Below are 27,814 nucleotides of genomic sequence, written 5' to 3'. Positions count from 1 at the left end.
AACTACCGTGGGATCAATAGTGCCTTCAAATTCAACTCCACCTATTTTCCTCATCTTCTCAAAATTTATTTCACTAGGTTCTAACATTGTCCCAGCCAAGTGACGAAAGAACTCAGCCATCTGCTGAAATAGAGGAGTCATAATAGGAGTACTATGGCCCATTGCTCTTGGATTATTGCCCACTTCATTTTCACTAACACGATGACGATTTAGGTTAGGCAAGGGTTCATCATCTCCTTCTTGGAGGTGGGGTGGAGCATTATAATGGGCCTGAATTTCAGCAACGGATTCAATAGCTCTATTCGAAGAAGAGGTCATATTAAAATTCCTTTAAAAGATAAGATCACATTGCATTAGGGACATGTGCATGATGCATATGCACAAGGAATACAACAAATTACATTAAACAAGTATGCAAAAATTTATAATCTCCAAGTCATTTTCAACAAAGAAAATAACAACAAATATTAGGCACGATCACAACAAGAATCCTAGAATTATAAACCTAGGCTCTGATACCAAAACTTGTAGCAACCTCTTTGGGAGGGTGCTACTTACGAAACAAATTTAATTTACTACTTATAACATTAAGAAGATGTAATTGAAGAAAAACTTTTAGAATAATTTAGTAGCAGAAATAGGCCCATGCGATGAGGTCCAAAGTGCAATATTTTTATTTTTGAAAATACACTTTATAATTAATTAAAAAAATAAAATACAATGTCAAAATATCAACATAAGGTGATATAAGCTATTTTTTTTTTTAATAATCAATACTTTAAAGCAACTTTCTAACAAAATTATACTTTCATTCAACATCACTGCAAGTTTGTATTTTACATAAATTTTAAACTATCGGGTATAAAAAGGAAAACTAATTTTCTCCTTTGTACATACTTACAAGACAAAGTGTAAATTCAGTATATTACAAGACTTGAGTTATTAACACACCCTAAAACAACAAAATAAGTTACCAAATTCAAGTTATAAGATTTGGGTCTTAAGATCCAACAAGCCTCCAAATAACATATATAAGTGTGACATATATATTATGTACATGTCCCAAAACTATACAAAACCAAGGTTTATATGCAAATGTAATCTCCATAAGTTCTCCCAAAAACACTACTTCATAAGGCCGTCTTCAAATTTCATCCCGTACATTACCTACGATAGAAAATAACTATCGCTAAGCATAAAGCTTAGTGGCGTATAAACTTTGGGCTTGGAGCCATTAACTTCTCCAATTCCCATTTTCAGTCATAGGTAGCTCAAATGAAACATAATTTAAAAGAAGTGAACAAATATATCAAAAGTATCAAATATCAACCCTTGAAGTGTTTCCAAATATCAATAACAATGTTCAAGATTCAAGAGTTGAGAAAACATATACTATCAATCCAAGAGAGTTTGTCAAATATCCATTTTTCGCCCTATATGTACGTCATGCCATCACACTAAGTAAAATCGGATATCAAGATGGATTGAAGCCCCAAATTAAGTAGGGTCAATACCCAATAGTCAATAGAATGAAGAACCATATTAAAAATGGCTTCCTAATTTGTAATTAACACGGACAAGTTTCATAATTTAAGACGAGCTACAAATCCAAAGTCAAGATGGAAAAAGATCCAAATCAAGAAGCATGCCAAGATGAGTGACAAAGTCACTGCCACAAGAAGGACAAAGTCCCAACAAGAATGCAAAATGATCAAACAATCTGTACGAGTGGGCGATTTAGCAAATATCTTGCAATACTTGATATAACACGAATACAATGCTATTAGTTGAAGACAAAAATAAAATAAAATATCAGGTTATTTTAAAATATTCTAGCAAGTAAAAAAGAGTACAAAGTTTATACACAAACCTTGGTGTTTTACCACAAAACAGTTCAACCACAACTTAGAGGACGTTCGAATCGTCTACGCCATAGACAAACCAAATCTGTTCACTTCCTCAAATACTTTCCCTTAGATTTTACAAGGAATCAAATATCTCTATAAGTTCAGTGATTTAACATGTCAAATTAAACATGACATTGGTGAAAATTACCCAAAATGTTTGAAATAGAAATTCTGGACAGTATCACTTGCTCGTGTTATGACTCAGATTTGAAGATGCAAAAGGACAAAATAGACTGTATGATCTTCTTTACAGTTGTATATATGTGTCTTAGTGTTTCAGAACATCTTTGAATCACCCCATATCAATTTTGTACAAAATGTTATGCTAAAATTACTAACAATAGTACAGGGAGGTTTTGTAAAATAGAAAATCTGGGTAGCACCTGCCCTGTACTTCATCACCTATTTTCGAGTAAATAAAAGACAAACCAGGTTTTGGTTCCTTCATAAGAGTTATAGATCTATGAAATTACTTTCCAGAAAGTCTTGGATCACTTAAAACGGAGCTCTATATAAAAAAGATATGAAGAAAATACTAATAGTTGTCTAGTATAAAAACGGGTTTAGTAACTTACCACAAAAGAGAGGAGCAACTTGAGCTTCACCAAGAACGAATTTTGCTGGTTGGTTTAGTGGAAATTTATGATAATTTTTATGAAGTTTTTCAGGTGATAAGAAGGAGAGAGGGTAGGGGTTTTCTTTGTCTTGAAAGAATAAAATATGAGAGGAGTTTGTGGAAAAGCAAGTCAATCAAAGTAATTATCTTTAAGAACTTTGGATAAATATGAATTAAAAGTGGCTGCCCAACTACTAAATATCTTTAGATAAATACAAAAGATTGGAAGCCCAAAACCTTAGATATCTAATGTATTTTAAATAATTCATCAAAATAATATTAAGTGTTACACATAGCAACACCATAAAACTTCTTTGTCAATATTAACACAACCTAAAGTAAGGAATTTTAATATATTATAAATTTCACGTTTAGGAAGTGAGAAGTAAAATATCTCCTCATTATAAAGATGCTCAATGAAGAATGCAAATATTAGTAAAATTTTGGGGTGTTACAGTAATGGCCAAATTTATGAAAATTATAACACTCAATTTTTGATTTGTCATACCTTTGTCCATTATTTTCTTGGTAATAGCCACGTCCTATCCACGACCACGACCTCTGAATGTTTGGCGGATTATAACTTCATTGTTCAAGTTGTTACCGTTACTTCTTCCTCTTTCATGACTGCCACAGCCTCGTCCTCGTCCGTTTCCTCGATAGATCTTTTCACCTCCATACTCCTTAAAGGATGCCTAAGTTTTAAGAAGTTGCTCCAGTGGCACTTCTTGTCTCCCTTTAATCTTTTTTTCGTGGGCCTGTAAAGAACCCTCCAATTGCTCCACTATCATAGAGTCTAAATCTTAGACTCCTCAATAACATACATCACAAAATCAAATATAGGTGTTAAAGTGCGAAGGATATTTTCTACCACACGCACATCTTCTATGTCCTACTCGTATCTTCTTAGTTGATTTACAACAGCCTTCACTTTTGAACAATAATCCAAAATGCATTCGGATTCTTTTATTTTTAAAACTTCAAAGTCAGCCCTTATAGTTTGAAGTTTTACCTTCCTCACCTTGAAGAGAATTTTGTAAAATTTCCCAAGCTTCCTTTGAGGTGGTAGAATTTGCCACCTTCTCAAACATGGCATCATCCAAACATTAGTGGATGAGCGTAAGAGCTTGTTGATCCTTCTTCCTTGTCTTTGCCAAGATAACTTTTTCATTTTGAGGCAGAGCTTCCTCATTATCGGGGTTTTCATACCCTCTGTCTACGATTTCCCACACATCCTGAGAGCCAAGAATGGTTTTCATACGCATACACCATTTTTCAGAATTATCTTTTGTGAGACAGAGGTATAGAAAAGACAACAGACCATTATTCGCCATGGCTCTGATACTACGTTGTTGGAAAAAATAATATCCCGCCTAGGAATAATATCCACGATAAATAATAATGACACAAGAGAGTAACAATGACACCAAATCTTTTAACGGGTTAAAATACAATATACGAGAGGAGAAATATAATACCACTATAATATTACTACTTTGTAGTGTCAAAAGACTACTACGACTCAAAAGAAATAACACTATTTATTTTAAATATCTCACCACAATATTACTCTCACTCTATTTTCTCACAGACTATAAAATAATGTGTGGATTACTCTCACAACTCTAATACTTCTCTCTTATTTTTGGTGTGTTTGAGATGAAACTCAATGGCTCTATTTATAAGGAAAGGAGCCGTCTAATTCAGCTAATCAAATTTGACTTTTGCAATTATTGCAAATTACAAATTTTTTAGCTGCCCATATACAATTTGAAAATTAGAACATAGACCCACCGCCCATAATCACAATTTCCTCCAATCATTTTTTTCAGGTAGGTCTCACATCATCTTGAGTCCTTGAGTCGTAATATTAACTACGTTAATGATTTGCTGGTGAAATGAATTGGGGACCAGAAGAGGAAATCATCTCCAGAATAGCTCTCTGAAGGAGTAACACACAGACACACATCTAAATATATATAGAGAGAGTTAATGTCTTGCTTTAGCAGTGATATGAATATATTTTTTCCATGCCTTGCTAAGAAATATGCAGCTCCTTTTTTATGGATTTTCAGAGGAACCAATTTGTTGATGTTATAGGAAAGAAAAATTTGTCATCATTAACTTATTCAGATGTAGCCTGGACGTTCATTGGATGTTGCACATTGCGAGAGCTTAGTGTAATATGCTGCTCTTTACTTCGATGGATTAAAATCTGAATTGTGCAAGTTGCAAGCAGCTTCTGTAGAGTACGTAGAGCTTATTTATGCAGTACTCGAAGAACAAATTGAAAAGCTTTAGGGCAATCCTTGTGATGTTTTAAAAAATATACTGCTTATATATACTGTATACACTACCACCAACAATAACAAATCCAGTGTAATCCCACATGTGGGTCTGGGAAGGGTAGTGTGTACGCACACCTTACCCCTACCTTGTGGAGGTAGAGAGGCTGTGTCCGAACTTGTATATACTGTATACATATTATCAAAGAAAAAAATTAATATTCCATATACATGTATATATAGTTAGAATTCGAGATATTGGTTGCAAATGCATGCACTTACTGCTTATACGCTCGATCCACATCATCCCTCCCCCAAATAAAATAATGCGAAGGGGGGAAATGGAAAAAAATTAAAAGTTAAATTAGGAGCCATAAGAAACGTAGGAACAAATCTTTATTTGTTCAGATCAAGAGTAACGTGCAAAACTGCAAATCAAAAAGCCTAAGAAACTATATATTTGCTCTCAATTAATCCTTATATATTGTACTTGTATGATATATTTTTCTCAGAATTGATACAAGGAAGAGAACTGCCATGGTTCGTTTTCTAAGGTCACGAACCAATAAAATACTACAACCATATATATACACTTAAAAAAATTGAGAAGATCCAGGGGAGGATTTTATCAGTGTGATAATTTGTAGGTGAACTTGCTTTCAACAATCTCAGCTTTCTTGCCTGCCTTCAAGTTATTCACAATTAAAGAACAGTTTGCAAGCACATTGAATTGCTTTAAACGACGTGTTCCGAACAGAACCTCCACAGGTACCTTAACTATCACCAATAATGGAACTTTGCCATTTTTTTCATTTTCTTGCATTGCCTCATATAGACCTGATCCAAACTGACTTTTTCCCTTGAGTTCAACCTGGATTATGGTTGTATTCTTATGTCCCTGATGGAAAGCTGGTAATTTTCCAGAACATAATGTTGAATCAGTGTAGGTCACGTTCATAGAGCTAGCTTCCCCGTAAGTTAGTTCTATCGCTTTGTTAGGATTCTCTGCTTTAATAGTGACAATAATAGCCATTGTGAGGGTGAAATCAGGTTGATATCCGAATTCCTTAACCTCAAGTGCTTCAACGTTGTAATGTGGTAATTTTGGTTGGTAGACCGTGTAGAAATAGAAGGCGAGGGCGGATACGAGAAGGATGATGAAAAACAGGATGCAATAGCAGCAGCAAATGCATTTCAAGCAAGGGTTTCCTCCTCTTGGCCTTTCCTCATAGTAATACTCACCGCTATAGCGCGGCGCTTTTGTATAAGGCGGCGGATGTGGATGCATTATGGTGGAGGAGGAGGAGGAAATAACTTGCTTTTAATTTGGTGGTGGTACCTATTTCCTTATGGATGAAGGACCACCAGTATTTCCTATTTTAGGAAAGAGGGCATTGTTTATAAGGGAGAAACGGCTTCTGTTAATTGGATAGTTCCATTGGTTAAGGAAATTGCTACATATGTCTGGCTAAACATGAGCACAACTGTTACACCTTTCTTAGGACTTTTTTTGGCTCCTTAGTACTCGCATGTTAAATTAATAGGAGTAATAATATTCATACCTTATAAAAGATAATACAAGTGTAAAGAATGATATACATTATAACTTATACAAAGTCTTTGTGACAATAATATTGATTGTGTATATGGACTTCTGCTACTGCAAACACGAACGTAGTGCCGGCTCTAGGTGAAGCCACTAAAGCAATTGCTTTAGCCCCCTAGAATTGAAGGGCCCAAAACATTATTACATATTACAGATTTATTAATAAAAAAATACTAGATTTTATACTCTTTTTCGATGAGATAGAGGTTATTTAAATAAATAATTCAAGTTTTATAATAAAGGTGCAATATATGAAAATAAACAATTTGATGACGACTTTGATATTAAAAACGAATTATACTGACATATATTTAGTTCTGCAAAATTGAGATTTTTAGATTGCGAGAATTCATAAAAATATTATCTTAACCGTTAACGTATATGTCTTATAGAATATTATTGAAGCCTTAGTGAGTAGCGTTACTAAATATCAGTATTTAAAAAGGCATTTCTGGGACTCTCCCGGGGTTCGCCTCTGGGCGGGGCACTTGCAAAACGCTCTGGGGATCATGTATGGGGCTTAGTTCTGTGAGGCTTACGTCCCAAGCGCCCGACCGTTAGTTCTGTGAGGCTTACGCCCCAAGCGCCCACTACAAAAAAATGCTCAATTTGCGGCGGTTTTATTTACATATTGCGGCGGTCAGTAACCTCCGCAATTTGTTATTACGGCGGTTTCCAAAACCCCCGCAATAATGTTTGCCGCAATCAATTTGCAGGGGTTTTTTCGGAGACTGCCGTTATCATATAGCGGCGGTCTAACCTCCGCAATTCGATAGTTTAACTTTTTAAGAACACACGTATAAAAGAATAGCGGCAGTCAAAACCCCTACAATATTTTTATTTAACCCCTACAAGTTTAAACACAATATTATTATACATTAAATTGCAGCAATTATAACCTCTGCTATTCATTGAATTTATTTTTTTGGCAATTGTTATACCCATAAATGATCCAATTTCAATTATGTTAATATAATGAAGCATCATCAGATTATATAGAATCAAGTAACATCAATATATTAATAAACTACATTAAAGTAAATTATCATTAGTCTCAAAAACTTACTTTAAACACAACTACTCCGTCAATTAAACACTAAACATCAGTATTATAGTTAGTCTTAAAACAAACTTTAAACAGAACATCTACTCCAACTATTATGGACAAAAGATCTCCTATGACCATTCAATGGAGTACGATATATTTGGAAGCAACTTCAATGGTTGTCGTTAGGATTACTTCCACCAGATGATCTTCTTACATCCATGGGTGAAATGGATCCGCTAGTCGCATCACTTGGCTAAAAAAATCAAAATAAAATATAATTAACGAAAAGTACCTCAACAATATCCTAATTAATAATCACTTAGCTTAAGTCAAGTATCAGCAACTTCAAGAATTACTTTCCTCCCGATCTAACTTCAAAAGTAACAGGGACATTTAGAGATAAATACCTATGGAAATTGAAATGGTGGCTGATGCTGCTGTTACAAAGTTCAAGAAGGTAATTTCACTTCTAGATCGAAACAGAACTGGCCATACTAAATAAGTTTAGTTTGAAATTTTAATACATTTCAGTTTTTCAGTACTTACACATTTGATATTATTCATATAAAACATATATATATGTATATCACGGACCATTCAAGGAAGCAACAGAACCTTACAAAAACTTAGCTTTTGTAGTCACATAAGAATTCAGATTCTGAATATGTACTTATATTTGGATTGTATAGAAAACTTCTTGATGTTTGCTTGAAGGCGCCCATAAAAAGAAAAAATCAAGAATCTACTTCTTTCAAATCAAGAAATGGAATAGGGGATAGGCTGATGTCTTGTGTGCTAATTCATGAAAGATAAAAAATGTACATTTGATGAGAATGCATGTGTAGATATAGGAGTGAAGAAAGTGAGAAAAAGAGTCAAACACCACATAGCACAAAAGTTTTTAAAATTAAATAAGAAAGTTATGAACTTTTCTTACCGTTGAATGAGGAGAAACAAAGATCCCTGCAAATTCTTCAGGTATCCTCCCTACTTTCATTATCATATACGCCTTAAAAGCATTCATCATTTGGGTGTTAACATTCATCATTTCTCTGTAGTTCTCTTGGCTTTGATTGTGAGCATTCAACATTTGATTGTACTTCTCTTGGCATTGGGAAGAACATGAACCGTTATTATAACTTGAAGCATTCAAATCATTATAACGAGGTCTTGTTTGTCTAAACGCTCTGCCAGGAACAACTCCTAATCCCAAGCACCTTACCCTTCCAGAGTGCTCTTTTCCCAACACCTTACCAATGGCATCATTTGGCGAAATTTTCGACTCATCCACTGTGCTTTGGCTCAATGCTAGTTCAATTTTTTCCTAAATATATTACACACCAAAAGTCAGTGTACTACCTTCAATCAGTGATTGATAAGTTATTAAAAAAGAACAACAAGAGAAGAAGAATATCCAACTTCTGAACAAGATCAATTTGCCTCATATAGAAGGTTATGCATTCAGTTTTGGATCTTTGGCAGATGTATCAAATGGTGTTTTCGCAGCCATTAATCTATCAGATGGTGTTTTCTCCTTCATTTTACTAATCAATTTGCCTCATATAGAAGGTTATGCATTCAGTTTTGGATCTTTGGCAGATGTACAGATGGTGTTTTCGCAGCCATTAATCTATCAGATGGTGTTTTCTCCTTCATTTTACTAATAATAATTTATTGAAAGAGGACACTTTGCTTTTGAGCTAAGTCAATGTTTCTATATTTGAGCACAAAACCGTCAATAACTGACTTAGGTAGCTAAACTTTAATACTTGCCAAGACATGACAAAATCATACTAATAACAAACAACAACATTTCGACCACGATTTTCAATCAACCTAAAGTTTTCATCTAAAACTTTGGTAAGATTTATATGCTTCTGGAAAAAAATTCCAGCTTTTGTTTAGGCAGAAGTTGAATTTGTTAGTTTATATCTTATGCAAACAATTTGTATTATTGAGACAATATTTTCAGTAATGCACCAGTAACTCAATATTTATTCACTCAATCTTGGTAACCATTTCTTCTTAAAATATAAAGAATATATCACATAATAACATCAATGAAGCCATTATTTGACGAGATTTCCTTTATTCACCCAAATATTCAGATCTGGATAAAAAGTGGATTAATCCTGAAAGCACAGTACCCGAGCATGAACAACTTTCATGTCAAAATCAATTGAAAAGGTTTACTTTCTTATCATTTCTGACTTTCGTAGTGGAATCCAAGCACCGTCACTGATTACTAGGTACTAAATGATTGCAAATTTGATGGAAGAAGTTAAAAACTTACACATATCTCTTTTGCCGCCTCATTAACATATGATCCATCTTCATTCCTATGTGTAGCGAGATAAAGCTGTCCTCGTCCAGGCTTTTGTCCAGTCTCAGCCATCTATAAATGAAAAAGTTAAAGTCGCATTAACTTACCTAACTAAGAATAGTTGCTAGTTTAATTAAAGTATTCAAAATGAATCAATACCATTTCATCCCTTCTTCTGGAGTTAGGTTTGGAGCCACCGATATGTGAAATAATTTGTTTCTTCCGAATTTCAGCATTTCTTTTACAAATTTCCTTACAAAAAGATACCACGAATTACACATACTTGCCTATTGTATACTTGTAAAACCATAATATTTGTTTAACAAAAGAACAAAGGCACAAATGATACCAAGAGAAGGAAGACAGTTCAATTCCCATGAATTTAGGTGACTCATTTTAAGTTTTGAAGAATACAGTCTCTCTTTGAAATAAATACCTGTGTCTTTTCTTTAAAGCGGTAATCAACATAAGAAATCCATTGATCCGGTGAAATTCCCAATGGAACGCTATCCATTATGTCAGCTCTGCTCTTAAGTGGATCATAGACCTTATCAAACAACTTTAGCCTTTTTGCGCCCCACTTCTTACACATAGAATTATAAAAATATCGTCTTGCATTTGACTCAGTTGTCCGAAAACAAAATCGTGGCTTCAAGAATAAACCAATGGTTAGATAATTATTACATGCAAATATAAAATCTAATGACATAAAACCGAGATATTGTATGCCTCAAAAATACCTTTATAAATCGATCATAACAACGATTGAAGATTGTCACAGGTAAATCCGACCATTTCTCAAAGTGAATTAGAAAAATGGAGCAGTCAGTTGCTAAAATTCCACAAAAGCCTGCAAGAACGCCTTGTCCTTCACCAATGGGAGAATCCGTGTCATCAAAATCAACCACAATACGCTCTCCATTAGATAAATTTAACACGTCCCTTTTCTTCACTTTAAGTATCTTGCTAGCTCCTTGTGAATCTTAAAATATAAAAATAAAAATCAATGTGGTTCTCTATTCTTTGAGGCAACAGATTATTAGGTGGGTTCTTAGGCAGAATGTCAAACCATCAAGTAATAATCAAATGAGTTATCAGGCAAGCTTCAGTACCTTAAAAGAATTAATCTCTCCTACAATTTAGAAGGAGAAATACCTTCTAAATTGGTAAAATGAGGATGGATCCAAGAGGTTTGATAACGAACTGATGGTGGTGGTTGTGACGCGGCCCGGACTGATGGAACCTGTTGTGTTGTTGTCTGATCTGACAGAATCGGATTTGCTGCAACATGCCTTGAAGGTGTTGGTCGTGCTCTCAGTTGAACTTGTGATGTATCATCAAAATGCGAAGGTGTTGATTCAGTTGATAATGGTTGTGCTACACCTTGTGATGTAGATGCTGACTGAATTGAGTTCTGGAAGTTCTCGTAACGCTTGGGCTTCGGCATACCTGCAAGCAATAAAATAAAAGCAGGAGTTCACAAAATTAGTAGAAGCAAAGTCGAATAATTTAAGAAGAAACAATTCACACATGCATCCTGTTAAACTTGAATAAGATAGACATATTCATCTCCAGAACTAAAACATGGCAAGTAAATGCAAATCTGATGCAAATTCTATAATGATATAAAATTAAATATAATGATATATATTTGACTCTCAAAGGGATGAAAAATACTCACCATGAAGAACTGGAGGAAAACCTAAGGACTGGCCTAATTCCTATTCAAACATATGCTCCTCTATTGCAAGTTGTACATTTTCATAATTAACATCAAAAAATTGTTCAAATTCTTGTTGGAAAGGCCGGGAACTTGTTACATGCATGTTTAATTAGTACAACATGTTCAAGCGATTGTCGGTGTGCTAAATTTATTCTATTGATCTAGCTTTTTCAAAATCCTAAACTGTATATGTAACTGTTATTGGTACCTCAACAAAGGATTTAGTAACTGTTGTAGATTGAAATTGTAAATAGTTATTTAATCTACAACACTTCAATAGAATATATATATATATAGTTTAACATATATATTCAACATATAAATGTACTACCAGATATCTAAATAATTTTTTTCCCTTATCTCCTAATTCAATGAATTTTCATGTGACAATCCATCTTTGAGAAACCAGTCCTTACGTACAACAACCACATACCAAATGATCAGTTTTTAGTGATTTAACATAAAAATATTGTAGCAGTGGATAATAGAATTTTGCTAGGATTCTTTCTAGCTAGTTATGATTGAATGGGGCATATATCTAATGAAGAAAAAGAGTATGTACTAAAATATATAACACATGTACAGCAGTATGTAAGTATGACACACTAATATTTCATCTATCACTTTACTTCATAGTGAGAAATAGACTTTTAAAGAGAAGAAGACAGAACATAAATTCCAAGACAAAATTTACTATTTTTCACACCTCGTAAATTATAATCTTAAACAATTGACACATGAAAAAAGCAAAAAGAACAAAGGAAAAAAAAAAAAAACAAAAAAGACAAGAAGACCAACTCTATGCAAATAAAACAAAAGTACAACACAAAATTTAAAGACATCAACTTTTGGAGAATATTAAACTAATCATCTAAAGAAAGGTTTATTCTTTATTCTTGAGTCTTAAAAGGAGAAATCCAGAGATCAGATTGTATTACATAGTAGGAAGCTTGAACTAGAAAAAAAAAAAATATTTCCCAATTCTTTCAATAGACAGACAGTCTTCATCTATCCTTTAAACTCTTTACTTCGATCTTTTCTCTTTTACTATCCTTTCTCTTTTTCTAACAAACTAATAAAAAATATATATCACATAAAATGGATTTTGGGGGTATTTTCCATTGTATTTGTCACTAGCTCTGGCTTGTACAGATATGGAAAAACTAAAGCGACATGATTCGTCAATAGAGTTTAATTATATATATGGACAGTGTAAATTTTCTTACAATATCAGTTCGATTAAATCGGTAATAACAGTTTATGTTATTTTTCTAGTTATTACACCAAGAATACATCCAAGCAGAAGTATCCTCGTTGTTATAGATATGGACAGTATCCTCGTTGTCTGTTTCAGTATTTACCAACTAAATTCCAAGCAGGAAATCCTTATTCAGTGAATAGAACAAGAAATATAGTATCAAAATGCCGCATTCCCCAACTTTAAACCCCGAAAATAATAAATATATTATACATACAGCCAGTTCGGAACTTGCAGAAACCAAATTGTAAACTCATATTAAATTATAATTTCCAGAAATAACACATTTCGAAAACTGCATATTTGTAAACATCACCAATTAAATCGCAACTCCAGAAAAATAGTTTTCAAACACATATACAACAAACCGAATTTGAATCTGGAAAGGAAAAAAAATTAATATTCAACACTATGAAGAAAACTAAAAACCTGTTTCTACTTTAGTTGTGCTCTTTGAACAATACTAAAATAGTACCTTGAGACTGATTCAAACACAACGCAGAGCAAAAAGAGGAGCCAGTGGCAATTGCGTCTTCTCTGAAGGTCCCCAGGAGTTCTAAAATATACATGCAAAAGGAAATATTTCAATTAAGATCCAAATCACAAAAATTAACCTACAAAATACACAAAAAATCTAAATTTTAGAATCTATAATACCTAATGCCAAAGGAGAAAGAGGACTTACATCTCGAATTCAACAAAGCGTGTCATATCCTTCTTCAAAATACACCGATTCTACCAAATTTCTGCTCCTTTCTGTTGAGAATAAAAAAACATCAAGATGAAAGAAAGAGAAAAAATTAGAAAAGGGAAAACACAAATTAACAAAGAAAATAAACTTAAAACTCACATGCATGAAGAAAGCTTTCTAGGTTAATTTTACAAAAATGCAAAATTAAAGGATTGGGAGCTTCAGATCTTTTCGAGCCTTGTTGTGAAGAGGAATTTGTATGAAAGAGCAAAATCAAATAAACTTACATCCAACTGATTGATAGATCTGAAGTTTTCTGGGTTGATAGCTTTCGAGACTGATTTTACAAAAGAGGAAAATCAAAGCAGAGAGCAAAATCAAAAGAGGAATTTGGATTTCTAGAGCGCTACACGGGCTTGAGCAGAGAAGCTATGACAGGCAGACATACGTCCAATATTTCAAGCAAGCATGAGATAATTTTGTAAGAAAAGTTTAAGAAATCGGAGAATGAGAAAGGGGTTTGGGAATGAAAAAGGGTTTTTTAATTTGAAGGGTAGGTGAAATAAGAAAGGGGTTAGTGGGCGCTATTTTACTCCGGCACATAGAAATTTGGGAATAAAAGAGAGGAAAAGGACTAAAAAACGAGGGAAACATTCGGGTTAGTGGGCGCTATTTCTTTTTAGGTTTGCGGAGGTTACTGACCGCCGTAAATATAATATATTTGCGGGGATAAATAAACCCCTACAATATGATATAAACTGCGGAGGTTATAGTAACCGCCGCAATAAAACCTCCGCAAATTTAGTATTTTTTTGTAGTGGCCCGACCGTGCGCCCTAAACATGCCTAACGCCCAATGCTCGGGGCTCGCCTAACAGTTCTAACGCATATCACGTGTTGAATTTCCTAATTAATATCGTTGACCTTCAAAATTCTTTAACACATTAATGATAAAAGTTCTATTCATCGATAGAAATATGAAGATTGAGCATAACTCTAATAATGAGACATAGTATTGCGAATTTATATCTTCACTTGTTATTGGTCGTGTCTTAGTTCATTTGTCCCTCCGTGTTATACACTTTTATTAATTTGATATCTTAAATTAATTTGTATTTATTCATGAAGGAGTAATATTTTAATTATCGTACTAATAAGATTTTATTGATTATTTACTTTTAGGAGGGTAAAATGTGGAGTTGGATCATTTTTTAAAGGAAATTGTAAGTTTTAAATTATTTGAAATTTAAAGACGTTATACGTGATTTGTATGCATTAGTTATACTTAAGAATCATGCTAGATATTTTTTTTCTATGAGTTCCTTTAATTTTCTTTTAATTTTTAACTTTTAATTTATAATTTATATTTTTTTGTGTTATTATGTTATTTTATTAATTTATAAATTAAATTTTTTAAAGATCCATGGGGCTTACGCCCCCCCCTCCCCCTCTGACTCCAGGTTTACGCCTCGCCCCATATCAAGTAAAACGCCCCGTCTTTTAAAACATTGCTTGTAAGTAGCGTATAATAAATTGTTTGACTAGTTTTTTGTGGGGATGGAGCATATATAATATAATATATATTTCACATATTTATAGTTTTCTTTAATTTTATACAATTTTACTTGTTTATAAATATTTACTGTCATTATATTATTTTATAAAATATTAAAAATTAAATACCTATGGGGCTTACGCCTCGCTGATGCATATGTAAAACGCCTCGCCTTACGCCCATGCCTTTTAAAATACTGATAAATATTTACAATGGTGAGAGCTAGCAGTTAAATGAATGAACAATCAAGATACATACAACATAGTCGATATACCATCCTTACTAAAAGAAAAATAAGAATAATATATTAAATTTTATTAACTAAATCTAAGGCTTCTTAGTGAGTTTTGGCTTTAGGCCACCAATACTGTTGACGAACGAATTTCAACAACAACAATATACGCAGTGTATTGTCTAGGTGGTGAGAATGAATAAAAATTAAGAATTAATCAACAGCACCTTATGACTCGAGCGGGAGGAACAACACGGATTGAAGAGTGACAATTACAAGGTCTAGGGGTGAGAGTCCACATGAAAGACGCAACAGAAACAATAGCAGAGTTCACTTTGAAAACAATCTTCTTAAGCTTCGTTCTCCTTGATTTGTCAAAAGATTCAAGCTTGTAGCTTTGTAAGAATATCTGCCGTTTTCTGGCTCGTTCCCTTCTGTAGCTAAGTGAGCGCAATATTATTGGACTTCTTATCTGCTGCTTTCTAGTACTGATCCTTTGCAGCTTCATACTTGTATTCCGACGCCTATGATCATCACAAAAGACCTGACTTTTGTTTCCTGATTCGCCGGTTTTTGATTCATCCAACGGCTCATAACCATCGATCCTTCTGCTGAAACGCAAAGGCGTGCTCCTTACTAAACTGTTCATGGCTGATCAAACCTGAAAAAAACTCTACGAAATGATAGCTTGATGACTAACTTGTAAGTAATTAGCTAGGAATATATACAATGTGCAGACAACAACAAATCAACGAGGATAGATAAGTATATTTAATCTTTTTTTTATTAGATTTAATTATACTAATTAAAATGTGTTAAATATGAGATTTGAATAGCATGCTTACCATTTTTGTTAATCTTATTTCCGTTTCGTGGTGGCGGGATCTCTAGATTCTAGAATGATTGGGTAAGTGATGATTGCAATATTAAACTACTAGTCAAAGTCGACAATTCAGAACATATAGTAAGGCATACATTAAGAAGGGGCAGTAATTTGTGGCATGTTATTAGAGGATCTTTGACATTTAGTTGGACAAATGACTGCCGTACGTGATGACCTCGTTCACAGACATATTACTCCATCCGTTTTAATTTATGTTAAATACATACTTACGGTCTTAAATATATCATGAAATTTATGGTTATAAGAGTGTATAATTAAGGTAAAGTTAAAGGTATAAAGTTAACTTCTTTCGAAATGTACAAAAGGATACACTCTTTATGTAACAAACTAAGAATGAAATCTATAATACGACATAATAAACAGACGGAGTAGTTCATTATATATGCTTAAGTGGTATATTAAGATAAATATACATTAATCATCAACGTTTAATAACAAAAGTGTATGAAAAATACATGTCATGTTATATATGGATAAATTATCCGATCCGACCCATATTTAATACGGATAAAAATTAGGTTAACCGGCGAATAATATGGATACATGGCTTCTAGAATATGATGACTTTTGGGAGAAATTCTAGTCTCCCAAATTTGAGGAACTCCCAATTTGAGGCTTAATAAATGTAAAAGTTAAACAATTAGTTATTCATTTTCTAAGTGGATAATATAGTTCTTATCCATATGTGATCCGTTTTTAAAAAGTTCATTATCCAACCCATTTTTTAATGGATAGTATATGTGTATAACTATTTTCTTTTAACCATTTTGCCACTACTAGTACTTATTGAATTCATAAAGATAAATATTTATCCACTTCCTTTATATTGAGGGAATAAAAGCAATCTACTTAACCGCTAAACTACCGAGTTACGTAAGAAATTAGAAAAGAAAGAGTACAGAAACTTGTATCAGCAGCCAAGATCTGACCTAGGAACTACGGCTTTATATGAATTAATTATAGTGTGTTTGTTTAATTTCATCATGTTATTCCCGTTCTGAAAATGAAAGCTCCCTCATGATATTGTGTTTTTTCTTCCAACTATTAACATAGATAAGGTACTTAAGAAATAAAGCATATTTTATACTTTCTCATTTTAAACGGAGGGCGGCACATATTATCCTTTTCGAATTGTCGCTGATAATAAGAAAATATTTGAAAATGTGAGTGGGAACATTTAATAGAAAAGCATGAATGACCATATGAGTTTTGTGATTTTAATGGATAAAGTACTCTATTTTTTCAAATTGAATGTATCATTGTTGACATAGATAGTTTTCTGATTATTTCTATTTAACAATTTATATAATTATGTGTACATATATATTAGAATTATAATTTGTTATTTAATTTATGTGTAAAAGTACATGTGTAAAATGAACTAGTTGTTCTTTTTTTTAAAAGCTGAAGTGGTTCACGGTCTTGGAATGTGGTACAGCAGCTAAAACTGCTCGTTTATCACCTCTATATGTATAACTTTTCATATTTTTTTTTATCAATTATTAATGTGAGTTTCTTTTTTCGCACACACAACAAGAAAGAAGGCAGAAACTTGTCTCAGCAGCCAAGATTTGACCTTTGAACTTGGAGGTTTTTCTTTTATATGATTTGTGTTTCTTTCGTTGGGGAAATATATAGAACTAGTTTAGTGAATTTCTCGGTTTAATCAGATAATTTCTGAAATAATATTATATTGGAGAAAATAAATACGTAGCTTTTATCTGTATGCATATATAAATTAATTATACAAATTGATTATATCACAAGCATAATATATTTTAATCATGAAGAACTTGGACAATTTGACAGATATGTTATTACTTTCATTTCTATGAAATAATTCAGCATTTACTTTGCAATGTTGTTGAACTTTCTAAACACTTTTTCTTTGTTATACACTACCTGAATAGGTGTAGCATATGGAATTTTATAAAATAGGTCATACTTCTTGATTTTCAATCAAATTTAGCTTAAGAGATATATAATCCTGGGTAACCATACACAGAGAAGCATAGCAGATTATTTAAAGAAATTGTTGAGACAGTCTCTTCAAACTCTATCGAAAGGCCTATAACACGTGCAAGGAAGTTGAGCCCCTCTTTAAAGTTCCTCTTTTCTTTTCTTACTGTTTGCATATGCATACAACTCATATCAGTTTGAGATGGGGAAAATAATCACATTTTTCTCAAGTTATCAGTTGTTTTGAGCATGTATGTAACATACATCCTCAATTTTTGTTGTTGTTGTAAACAATGAAAAAGTAACCACAATTCAATGTACATTTCGTATAATCATTCCTAAAATCTAAATATATACGGCTTTTTTTTTATGCCAAACAAAAGGCAAGATTACTGCGTTTGAAAATATGCACTACACTACAAGCCTGCAACATACTAAAAGAGTAGAAAAGTGTGATGACCCGACCGGTCGTTTTGAGCATTTGCATTTCACTTGGTAGTTTGGGAGCGCGAGTAGCTCCATATGATGTATTATAACTTGTGTGAATTGTCGGTTTTGGTTTTCAGGTTATTCGGAATTGATTTGGAAGAATGAATCTCCTTGTTGAAGCTTTAAGTTGAAAGAGTTGACCAAGTTTGACTTTTGTGAATTTGATCCCAGAACGGAGTTTTGATGGTTCCGTTAGGTCCGAATGGTGATTTTGGACTCGAAGGTATGCCCAGATTTGCATTTGGATGTTTCTAGAAGGTTTCGGCGCTAGTTAGCGAAAGTTGAAAATTTGTAGGTTTTGAAAGTTTATAAGTTTGACCGAGAGTTGACTTTGATGATATCGGATTCAGATTGTGGTTTCGGGAATCGAAATAGCTTCGTTATGTTACTTAGGACTTATGTGCCAAATTTGAGCTCATTCCGGGTTGGTTTGATATGTTTCAGCGCGGGTTTTTGGAAGTTGAAGATTCAAAGTTCATTAAGTTCGATTTGAGGTGTGATTCGTCGTTTTGATGTTGTTATGTGTGATTTGAGACTTCGAGTAAGTTCGTAGTGTGTTTTAGGACTTGTTGGTATGCTTAGATGGGGTCCCGGTGACCTCGGGTGAGTTTCGGGTGAGTTTTGAACAAGTTTGGGCATTTCGACACTTTGATGATGTTCTGGTGTCGCGCCCCCTCTTTCTCGCGAAATCGGGTTTCGACGTTGACAACTCTTTTAAAAGGAAGGAAGGGTTATTAAAAGAGAGTCGCCACCTAACGGATTAAGGTGCGTTAGGGAACCTATTGCAAATGACTCGGGTTTACTAGTTTGCGTCACCAAAGATCGGGTAAGGGCTCAAATTACCTTGAGGAGAAAGTGTTAGGCACTCCTCGAGGTCCACAACGGTGGGTCCCGGCCAAACTTAAATCATGTGAATTAGTCTAAGAGAGAAGAGAAACATAAAGAAAGAATTATTTTAATAGGAGTGGGGGGTCCTAAGTTTTTTAGCCTAAAGGATCACCCCATGCAACATAAATAATATTTCGTAACTCCCCCAAAACGGGGGTGTTACTCATATTATTCAGCGGGCACAGACTATCATCCCCTGTTACCCGATTACTATATTTAAGTTATTTACCTAAAGCATTCTAATCAATTCTAAATCGTACCCTATGCGTGCACTACCCGTTCCTTGCCTATGGCCCAGGAGGCATTTGGACCTCTATTATTGGATGGTTCTAGACTTAATTTAGGTTGCTCAAAAATGATAAAACTAGGCAGACATACAAAACAAATTGGACTTTCATGTAAAAGCAAATAAGGGCTCAGGTTAGCCTCCATACTTAGACATCAAATGCACGCCAAACTGATTAGCATTGACAATTACAGATTTTAATAAGTTAAGGTTGCAGAACCCTATAGGTAGGATCTCTATGTGACACTAAATTTAATGAGCAGACATTTTATACGTAAAAGCCTTTTCTCTTAATACAATTTCTAAAACCGACATAATTGCCTACTGATTGCAGGTATAAGGGATTAAAACCTATAGGCATGATGTCTAGGTGATTCACGCAGTAACTAACAATAGTAATAACAGGAATATGTTCAGAATTGCTTAATTGAGTCCTATAGGTATGGTTTCTAGAATGGTAATTAGCACAGTGTTGAAATCTCTTAAAGAAACGAGCAGGGTGATAATTAAAACGGATTCAGACTCTATAGGCATGATTTCTAGAATTAAAACTGATTTTATATCCTATAGGCATAATTTCTATAATTAAAAACTGAATTTAGATCCTATAGGCATGGAATCTAATTTGTAGATTAAACCGTAAGTGAACAGAATCTAATGCACACATTCAGTTATTAATCATTTAATATCTTATAAGCATGGTTTGTAACAGGTAAAAGCAAAACACATTTGAACCAAATAAAGAACCTATAGGTAGGATTTCTAACGCATATTTGAGCAAAGTAATAAACCTACAGGCAGGATTTCTACCCATTTCAATACAAGTGTAAGATAAACCCCTTTCCCAATTTTCCTAATACCCCAAAATGTTATTACAAGAATTATTACAGACTAGAATGGATGGAATGAATTACAAAGTAGAATAACTATATGGAGCCTACAACAGGCCCAGAGATATACCCAGCCAAGCCAAGCCTTCATTCTCATGGCTCATAATAGCCCAAAATTACATCTTCATGGACATAAGACAACCAGAAATTAAGTGATTCACCTAGTGGGCATAAAACAGAGTTGAGCATATAGAACCAAGACCCTAGTATGTCAGAGTTCCCAAGGGCTTCAAGAACCCAGGGCAGTGCTCCCACTAAAGAGGTTAACAGAGATAATTCACGGGAGAGACTAGGGACCAAGTTCTAGTGTGTCAGAGTTCACAAGGGTCTCAAATGAACCCTGAACAGTGCTCACACTAGGGAGGTCAAAGGACAGAACCTACGTAGCCTTGGCTTTCAGCCGGCTAAGAATGGGATTCAAAGAGCTGAGATGACAAGTGAAAGAAGGGACCAAAGTTAAGAAACAGGAATTGAGGGATTTAAACAGACACGACCAAATTGAGCAAACAAAGCAAACCGTTGAATAAATCACAGAACTTTAAAAAAGCAAGCTGAATGTAAACTGAGAAATAGGTCCCACACTTAGCGCAGAAGCAGTCATATGCTGAAAAGAAGTTTAGAAAAGAACATGTTTGTAGGATTTACAAAGATTGTTGTACACAAGTGCAAAACAGGTAGAAACATGGTTGAATTATGCTAAGTACACAACCTTGTATTATTACCAAGAAAATAGGACAACATTATGATGAGTCAAATAATCATAGAAAGAGCAGGGCATCATGTTAGCACATGGGTGAGATAACAATCACAAATTAAGACACATATGCAAAACTATTATTACAGAGTGGAAGATAAAATCATGTCAAGTAGCAGATGTAGGCATTCAAGCTTTGTCATAGTGGTCTAATTAGCTAAAGACGATCCGATTATAACAAAGGTTTAGCCTAACATTGCAAAGTAACAATTCAAACATGATGAGACAACTGTTTCAAATCACAAGCAAACACCAGATGGGTATGGGGTCGAGTGATCATGTTGAGTGACACAATAGCAGAGAGGCAGATTATGACTAACAATGAAGGTCTTAACACAGGCTAACACAAATGTGAGGCATCCACTACAGGGATTCAGGACAAAGTAAGTAAACATGTTCATGAGCATTCAGGAGTCAATTCACTAACTGAATAAACCTTTAGAAGGTTCAGATTAATCAGGCTACGAGTAGATAACTTCAGAACTGGTAGCGTTGAGAGCAGTTAAATGCTAAAGAGACTAAAAGCATATAAAGTTGACAGAACGATGCCTAAACATAACTCAGAAGCATATTGAACCATGGATTCAGAAGTAAGAACACATACAAGTAAGAGACATGTAAGGATAAAATTGCAAAAGTCAAGTGACTTACCAGTTAAGCGAAAATGCATAAAATAATAGAAGTCCACAATATTCTGAATAGCAAGATCTCAGAACTAAATGGCCTTGGCTTTCAGCCGGCCAAAATCAGAGTATAGAATGCAATATCAGAGTAAAGCTTTAGATCTATTGAGGCTATAGTGAAAAAAAAAGTGTCCTCCAGAGGGAATGAGGGAAGGGTTTATATAGTGTAGAAATCGAACACATAGACATGGAAAATAAATTATTCAGATGCAAACAAAATAGAAAGAAAATATTCTGGAATCAATTAGAAGCGATTTTAGAGCATAAATTAGAGATTCAGTAATTCAACAGGGAAACACACAAATAATACCAAAAATACCAAAATCGTTCAGAGTCATATTTAAGGCAAAGAATAAAGTAAAAAATTGGAAAATATAAAGAAAAAAGAGTAGTCAAACACTGAAAAGGAAAAATATCAAGTAAGAATCGGTAAGAAACAAAGGGGAATTCAAACCCTAGTTGGCAGAAGTCGAAGATTGGTCGAAATCTCGGCTAATCGGACCCATATAGCCATGGTTGTGAAGCATATGGACGAGATACATGTCCAGATTCAAGTAGTCAAGAGGAAATGGTCGAAATCTGAGGTGTAGTACTTGCCATGTTTAGGCAAGTACTAAGAGGTAACATAGAATCGTAGGAGATGGTGGTATAATACACAAAAGGTAAGAAAATCATGGAAAAATCCATGATTGAGGCAGATTCGGAGAGGTTATTTGAGAGGCGGCGGGTTAGGGTTTTCAGAGAGGATAGAATAGAGAGGCGGCAGGTTTGGAGGGAATGGGGTTACGGTTTAGGGTTGAGTGAATATTATTGGGCGTCGAAATGCTCCCGGGTCATCCAAAACCCGATTCGAACCTATTGGAAAGTCAAACTTAGCCTCTGTGGCCAACCTTAAGGAACCAACTGTTCCGATTTCAATCCGAACTCTTCCAAATCCCAAACTAACCATCCTCGCAAGTTATAAAATAATAAAAGTAAATACGGGGAGCCTTATTTAGGCGAACAGAGTTCTAGAAAGCAAAACGACCGGTCGAGTCGTTACATAACAAGTATTTTTCTTATATTTGATTTCTAGTATCTTTTCTGTTGTAAAAGTTTAGGTTTAGTAGTCCTTATTTTCCTTTTCTTAGTTAGGAGTCCTTATATTCCTCTTTTTGTTTTTCAGTTTTAAGAGTACTTTTTCAAAGTTTACGAGTATTTCTTTTAAATAATAAAATAGCCATTCAATTATTTTTTTATATTTAGAATTTTAATATCAACTAACTTTTTGTTACTAAATCATACTTGGGATTAAGAACAAATATCTAGCGATCACAAATGCAGTAATCTCAAAAGTTCATCGATTCCAATTTTTTTAAAATTCAAGCATCAAAGCTTAACTAAGAAAATATTTTAATTTAATTTTAAGAACATAAAAAGAAAAAGAAATATTGGTAAGATTCAATAAAACTAATGGTTGTACTAATATAAAAATCCAAAAGTGATAGGTCATAGCGAATTTTTTATTACTCTGAACATAAAATTCTTATTGTATAAAAATTATAATTACAGTTAAATATTTAAAACTTGAGATGAGATAATACTAATATTTGAATGGGGATCTTTACACAAATAGCCCTCGATATTCATTGTTTACTTGTTCTGGCCATATACATAGATTATACCTTGATTATACATAATTATGCATATATAATACATAAATTATGCATATGTTATACTTCCACCGGTTATTTTTAGTTTAGGTGGTTGGGTGAGCGGTTATTTGAGTTAATCAACAAAAATAAATTATTTGATAACTTGATTTATATGTTCTTCCTATTGATTGACGCTAAGCACACGTGCAACGCACATACACTAAAACTAGTATAATATAAAAGTGGGAATAGATAAGGTGACTTGGAACTTCTCTTTACTACTAGAAAAATAACATTTTCCCACGGAAAAATTGTTAGTGGCAATTCCCACCGAAACTCAATGGGAAAAGTAAAATTTCTTTTTCAGTAAAAAATAATAATGTTTCCCATTGACTATCCGTGGGAACGTTTTGGCGCAAAGATGCGCGTAATTTAGTTCCCTCTGATTCTGTGGGAAAGGTCATTAAAAAAATAATTATATAAAACTAAAAAAATTTCCCAGGGAAAACCGTGGAAAAATAAAAAAAATATTTTTAAATATTCCCACAGATTCCGTTTGAATGAAAAATTTTGAATTTTTTTATTTTTGTGTTTTATGAAAAGGTTCCCATAGAGATTTCCTAGGGAAGTAATGAGAAACTTTTATTATTATTCACATAACCTTTTAGTTTTCTTTCAGTCTATTTCGTGTTTTCTCTCTCTGTCTCTCCATTCCAAAGACTAATTCTTCACCTCACTCCCTTCCCAGGTAACTCTCTCTCTTTCTCTCTCTCTCTCTCTCACCCTCTCCTTTTTCGATTTTGATTTTTCGAAACTTAGGGATTTTCTGTTTCAAACCCTAAGTTTGAAAAAATTATTGTTGTTCTCTTGTGCATGTATAGTCTAATTAAACCTAAGTCTTTATTTGTTTCGTCTTAAAAATAATGAATTTGTTAAAAGACAATATTGAGTTGGTTTATTCTTGTTAGTTTGGTTTATTTTTCAGATCTGTTGGTGTTATGCATTTACAGGCTTTCTTCACAAACATGGAGAAATTAGAAAGATTTCTAAGATGTCTTAGTGGTGTTGATCAGAAAGAGTATATGAGACTTAAAGTAGTGCTCGTGTAGCAAGAGTTGTAGGAAATGTGTGTTATCCATTTTAGCATTAGGGAGATTGCTGATATATGCTCAAACATGAAACTATAATTGGAGCAGCTTCCTCCTTTTTGGCTTGTTTGTAATAACTTATGGGTGTCAGTTTTGTAGTTTGGTGATTTCCTATATAAATAAGTTCAACTTTTAGGAAGTAACAACTTCTAGGGAGTGACAAATTATCCGTGAAAAAGAGAAAAAAAGGGAGGGAGTAATGTTGAGTTGAGGTGTGATAAGTGTTGAAATTGTCAAAAGTCCCACATCGGTGGATGACAATTTTGAATGGGAATTTCACCCTATAAAAGGAGGCCTAATGTTTAGGATTTAGGCACACTTCTCATTTGCCTTTTATCTTCTTAAGGCATTTGTATCTTCTCTCTTTAGTATTATTTCACTTGTAATTTTGGAGTAGAATAAAATATTGATTGTGTCCGAGGAAGTAGGCAAAATTGGCCGAACCTCGTAAATTCTGGTGTTCTTTTATTGTTGTCTTATTGTCTTGTTTATTATTTAGTGGTTGTCATAATTTTTGGTATAGTAGTTGTGACTCATTCACACTATATACATTTGGCTTCCGCAACAATTGGTATCAGAGCCAAGGTACTGTCTAAGTATGCTCTGTGGTTGCAGCATAGTCTGATCTTCCACATCAGAAAAGATCTATCTTGGTAACTGAGTCAAGGTTCTGTCTGAGTATGCTCTGTGGTTGCAGCTTAGTCTGATCTTCCACACCAGAAAGGAAATAATCTTGATTTGTGTCGTCAGCTACTAAATAATATTTATGTCAAAATGGGAGACAGTAAACAAGAAGAATCTACATCAAGTGTCAATAATACATCATCGTTGGCATCTTCGCTTATGACAAGAATTGTGTCAAATACGAAATTTGCGGTAGAAATTTTTGACGGGTCAGTACATTTTGGGATGTGGCAAGGCGAGGTTCTAGATGTTCTTTTTCAACAAGGGCTAGATCTTGCCATTGAAGAAAAGAAGCCAGATATTATTGGAGAAGAAGATTGAAAAATTATCAATCGTGTTGCTTGCGGTACCATTCGATCCTACCTTGCTAGAGAGCAGAAATATCCATACACAAAGGAAACTTCTGCAAGTAAATTATGGAAAGCACTGGAGGATAAATTTTTGAAGAAAAACAGTCAAAATAAATTGTACATGAAGAAGAGACTGTTTCGCTTCACCTATGTTCCTGGTACCACAATGAATGAACATATCACCAGTTTCAATAAGTTGGTCACAGATTTGCAAAATATGGATGCAACTTTTGATGATGGTGACTTGGCCTTGATGTTGTTGGGGTCACTTCCTAATGAGTACGAGCATACGAGCACCTTGAAACTACTCTACTCCATGAAAATGACGAAATTTCTCTCAGAGAAGTTTGTTCGGCTTTGTACAGCTATGAACAAAGAAAGGGAGAAAAATAGAAGGGCGGAGAAGGAGAAGCACTAATTGTGAGGGGTCGTCCTCAAAATCAAACGAGGACTAAGAAGGGAAGATCCAAGTCGAGATCTAGACCCAACAAAGATGAATGTGCCTTTTGTCGAGAAAAGGGGCACTGGAAGAAAGACTGTCCGAAGTTGAAGAATAAGGCCAGACATAACAATGGAAAGACCATTATGGATTCAAATGTAGCTGATTGTGATGATTCATACTTCTCATTAGTTACAACAGAGTTATCAACATCATCAGACATATGGTTGATGGACTCGGCTTATAGCTATCATATGTGTCCCAACAAGGACTGGTTCGTGAATTTTCAAGAAGGAGAATATGAAGTCATCCACACAGCGGATAACATCCCTCTTACCTCATATGGAATTGGTTCAATAAGATTAAGGAGCCATGATGGAATGATCAGAACATTAACAGATGTTCGATATGTACCGGATTTGAAGAAGAATCTCATCTCTGTGGGAGCCCTAGAATCAAAAGGGTTCAAAATCATTGCAGAAAATGGAGTGATGAGAATATGCTCCGGTGCCCTAGTGGTAATGAAGGCCGATCGAAAGAACAATAACATGTACCGCTATCGTGGTAGTACAGTTATTGGGACAACGACAGTGACATCCAGTGATGACAAAGAGGCAGAAGCAACCAGGCTATGGCACATGCGCTTGGGACATACTGGAGGGAAATCCTTGAAAGCTCTATCTAATCAAGGATTGTTAAAAGGTGTAAAGACTTGCAACTTGGAGTTTTGCGAGCATGTCAAAGAAAAACAGACAAGGGTTAAATTTGGTACAGCGATCCATAATACTAAAGGCATTTTGGATTATGTACACTCTGATGTTTGGGGTTCTTCCAAAACACCTTCATTAGGTGGGAAGCACTATTTTGTAACCTTTGTTGATGATTTTTCCCGAAGAGTGTGGGTGTATACAATGAAGAGGAAAGATGAAGTGTTGGGAATTTTTCTCAAATGGAAGACGATGGTGGAGAATCAAACAGGCAGGAGGATTAAGTGTATTCGCACAGACAATGGAGGTGAATACAAAAATGATCATTTCAATAAGGTCTGTGAAAATGATGGCATCGTCCGACACTTTACTGTCAGACATACATCACAACAGAATGGAGTGGCAGAACGTATGAACCGGACTTTACTGGAGAAGGTACGGTGTATGTTGTCCAATGCTGGCTTGGGCAAAGAATTTTGGGCTGAGGCAATTACATATGCATGCCACCTCATTAATCGTCTACCATCTGCTGCTATTGATGGCAAGACACCATTTGAAAAATGGTATGGAAAACCTGCTGTAGATTATGACTCTTTGCACGTGTTTGGCTCAATTGCATACTATCATGTGAAAGAGTCAAAATTGGATCCGAGAGCAAAGAAGGCTATATTTATGGGGATTACTTCTGGAGTCAAAGGATACCGCTTATGGTGTCCAGAGACAAGGAATATTATATTCAGCAGAGATGTTACCTTT

At 34.3% G+C, this 27,814-nt stretch overlaps 2 protein-coding genes and 1 long non-coding RNA gene across 3 annotated transcripts; all 3 read right to left on the bottom strand.

Annotated features, from left to right (window-relative positions):
* Positions 1-5,267: 5,267 nt before the first annotated feature.
* On the bottom strand, positions 5,268-6,193 carry LOC104101232 (NDR1/HIN1-like protein 6). Its single transcript, XM_009608680.4, has one exon. The coding sequence runs from the start codon at positions 6,094-6,096 to the stop codon at positions 5,437-5,439; it is 660 nt and encodes a 219-aa protein (XP_009606975.1). The 5' UTR covers positions 6,097-6,193; the 3' UTR covers positions 5,268-5,436.
* Positions 6,194-7,465: 1,272 nt separating this feature from the next.
* Positions 7,466-13,452, bottom strand: LOC104088335 (uncharacterized). Its single transcript, XM_070181388.1, has 8 exons — positions 13,424-13,452; positions 13,242-13,322; positions 10,526-10,767; positions 10,222-10,434; positions 9,945-10,037; positions 9,756-9,857; positions 8,400-8,786; positions 7,466-7,715 (listed from the first exon to the last, which is right to left on the bottom strand). The coding sequence occupies exons 4-8, from the start codon at positions 10,375-10,377 to the stop codon at positions 7,632-7,634; spliced, it is 822 nt and encodes a 273-aa protein (XP_070037489.1). The 5' UTR covers positions 10,378-10,434; positions 10,526-10,767; positions 13,242-13,322; positions 13,424-13,452; the 3' UTR covers positions 7,466-7,631.
* A 1,835-nt stretch (positions 13,453-15,287) lies between these two features.
* Positions 15,288-16,196, bottom strand: LOC138895120 (uncharacterized). Its single transcript, XR_011409320.1, has 2 exons — positions 16,089-16,196; positions 15,288-15,916 (listed from the first exon to the last, which is right to left on the bottom strand). It is a non-coding gene; the product is annotated as an uncharacterized lncRNA (long non-coding RNA).
* Positions 16,197-27,814: the final 11,618 nt, after the last annotated feature.

Source organism: Nicotiana tomentosiformis, chromosome 7, assembly GCF_000390325.3.
Source record: "Nicotiana tomentosiformis chromosome 7, ASM39032v3, whole genome shotgun sequence".
NCBI lineage: Eukaryota > Viridiplantae > Streptophyta > Magnoliopsida > Solanales > Solanaceae > Nicotiana > Nicotiana tomentosiformis.
Note: the sequence above shows the minus strand (reverse complement) of the source record. Positions and strands in the feature narration are given on the sequence as shown.

Coding starts and splice junctions, on each gene's coding strand:
- LOC104101232 (XM_009608680.4), bottom strand. CDS start 6,096: ATGCATCCACATCCGCCGCCTTATACAAAAGCGCCGCGCTATAGCGGT.
- LOC104088335 (XM_070181388.1), bottom strand. CDS start 10,377: ATGTGTAAGAAGTGGGGCGCAAAAAGGCTAAAGTTGTTTGATAAGGTC. Junction 9,858..9,944: donor CCAGAAGAAGGGATGAAATG/GTATTGATTCAT, acceptor TTTCATTTATAG/ATGGCTGAGACTGGACAAAA. Junction 7,716..8,399: donor TTGTTTCTCCTCATTCAACG/GTAAGAAAAGTT, acceptor TGATTTTTTTAG/CCAAGTGATGCGACTAGCGG.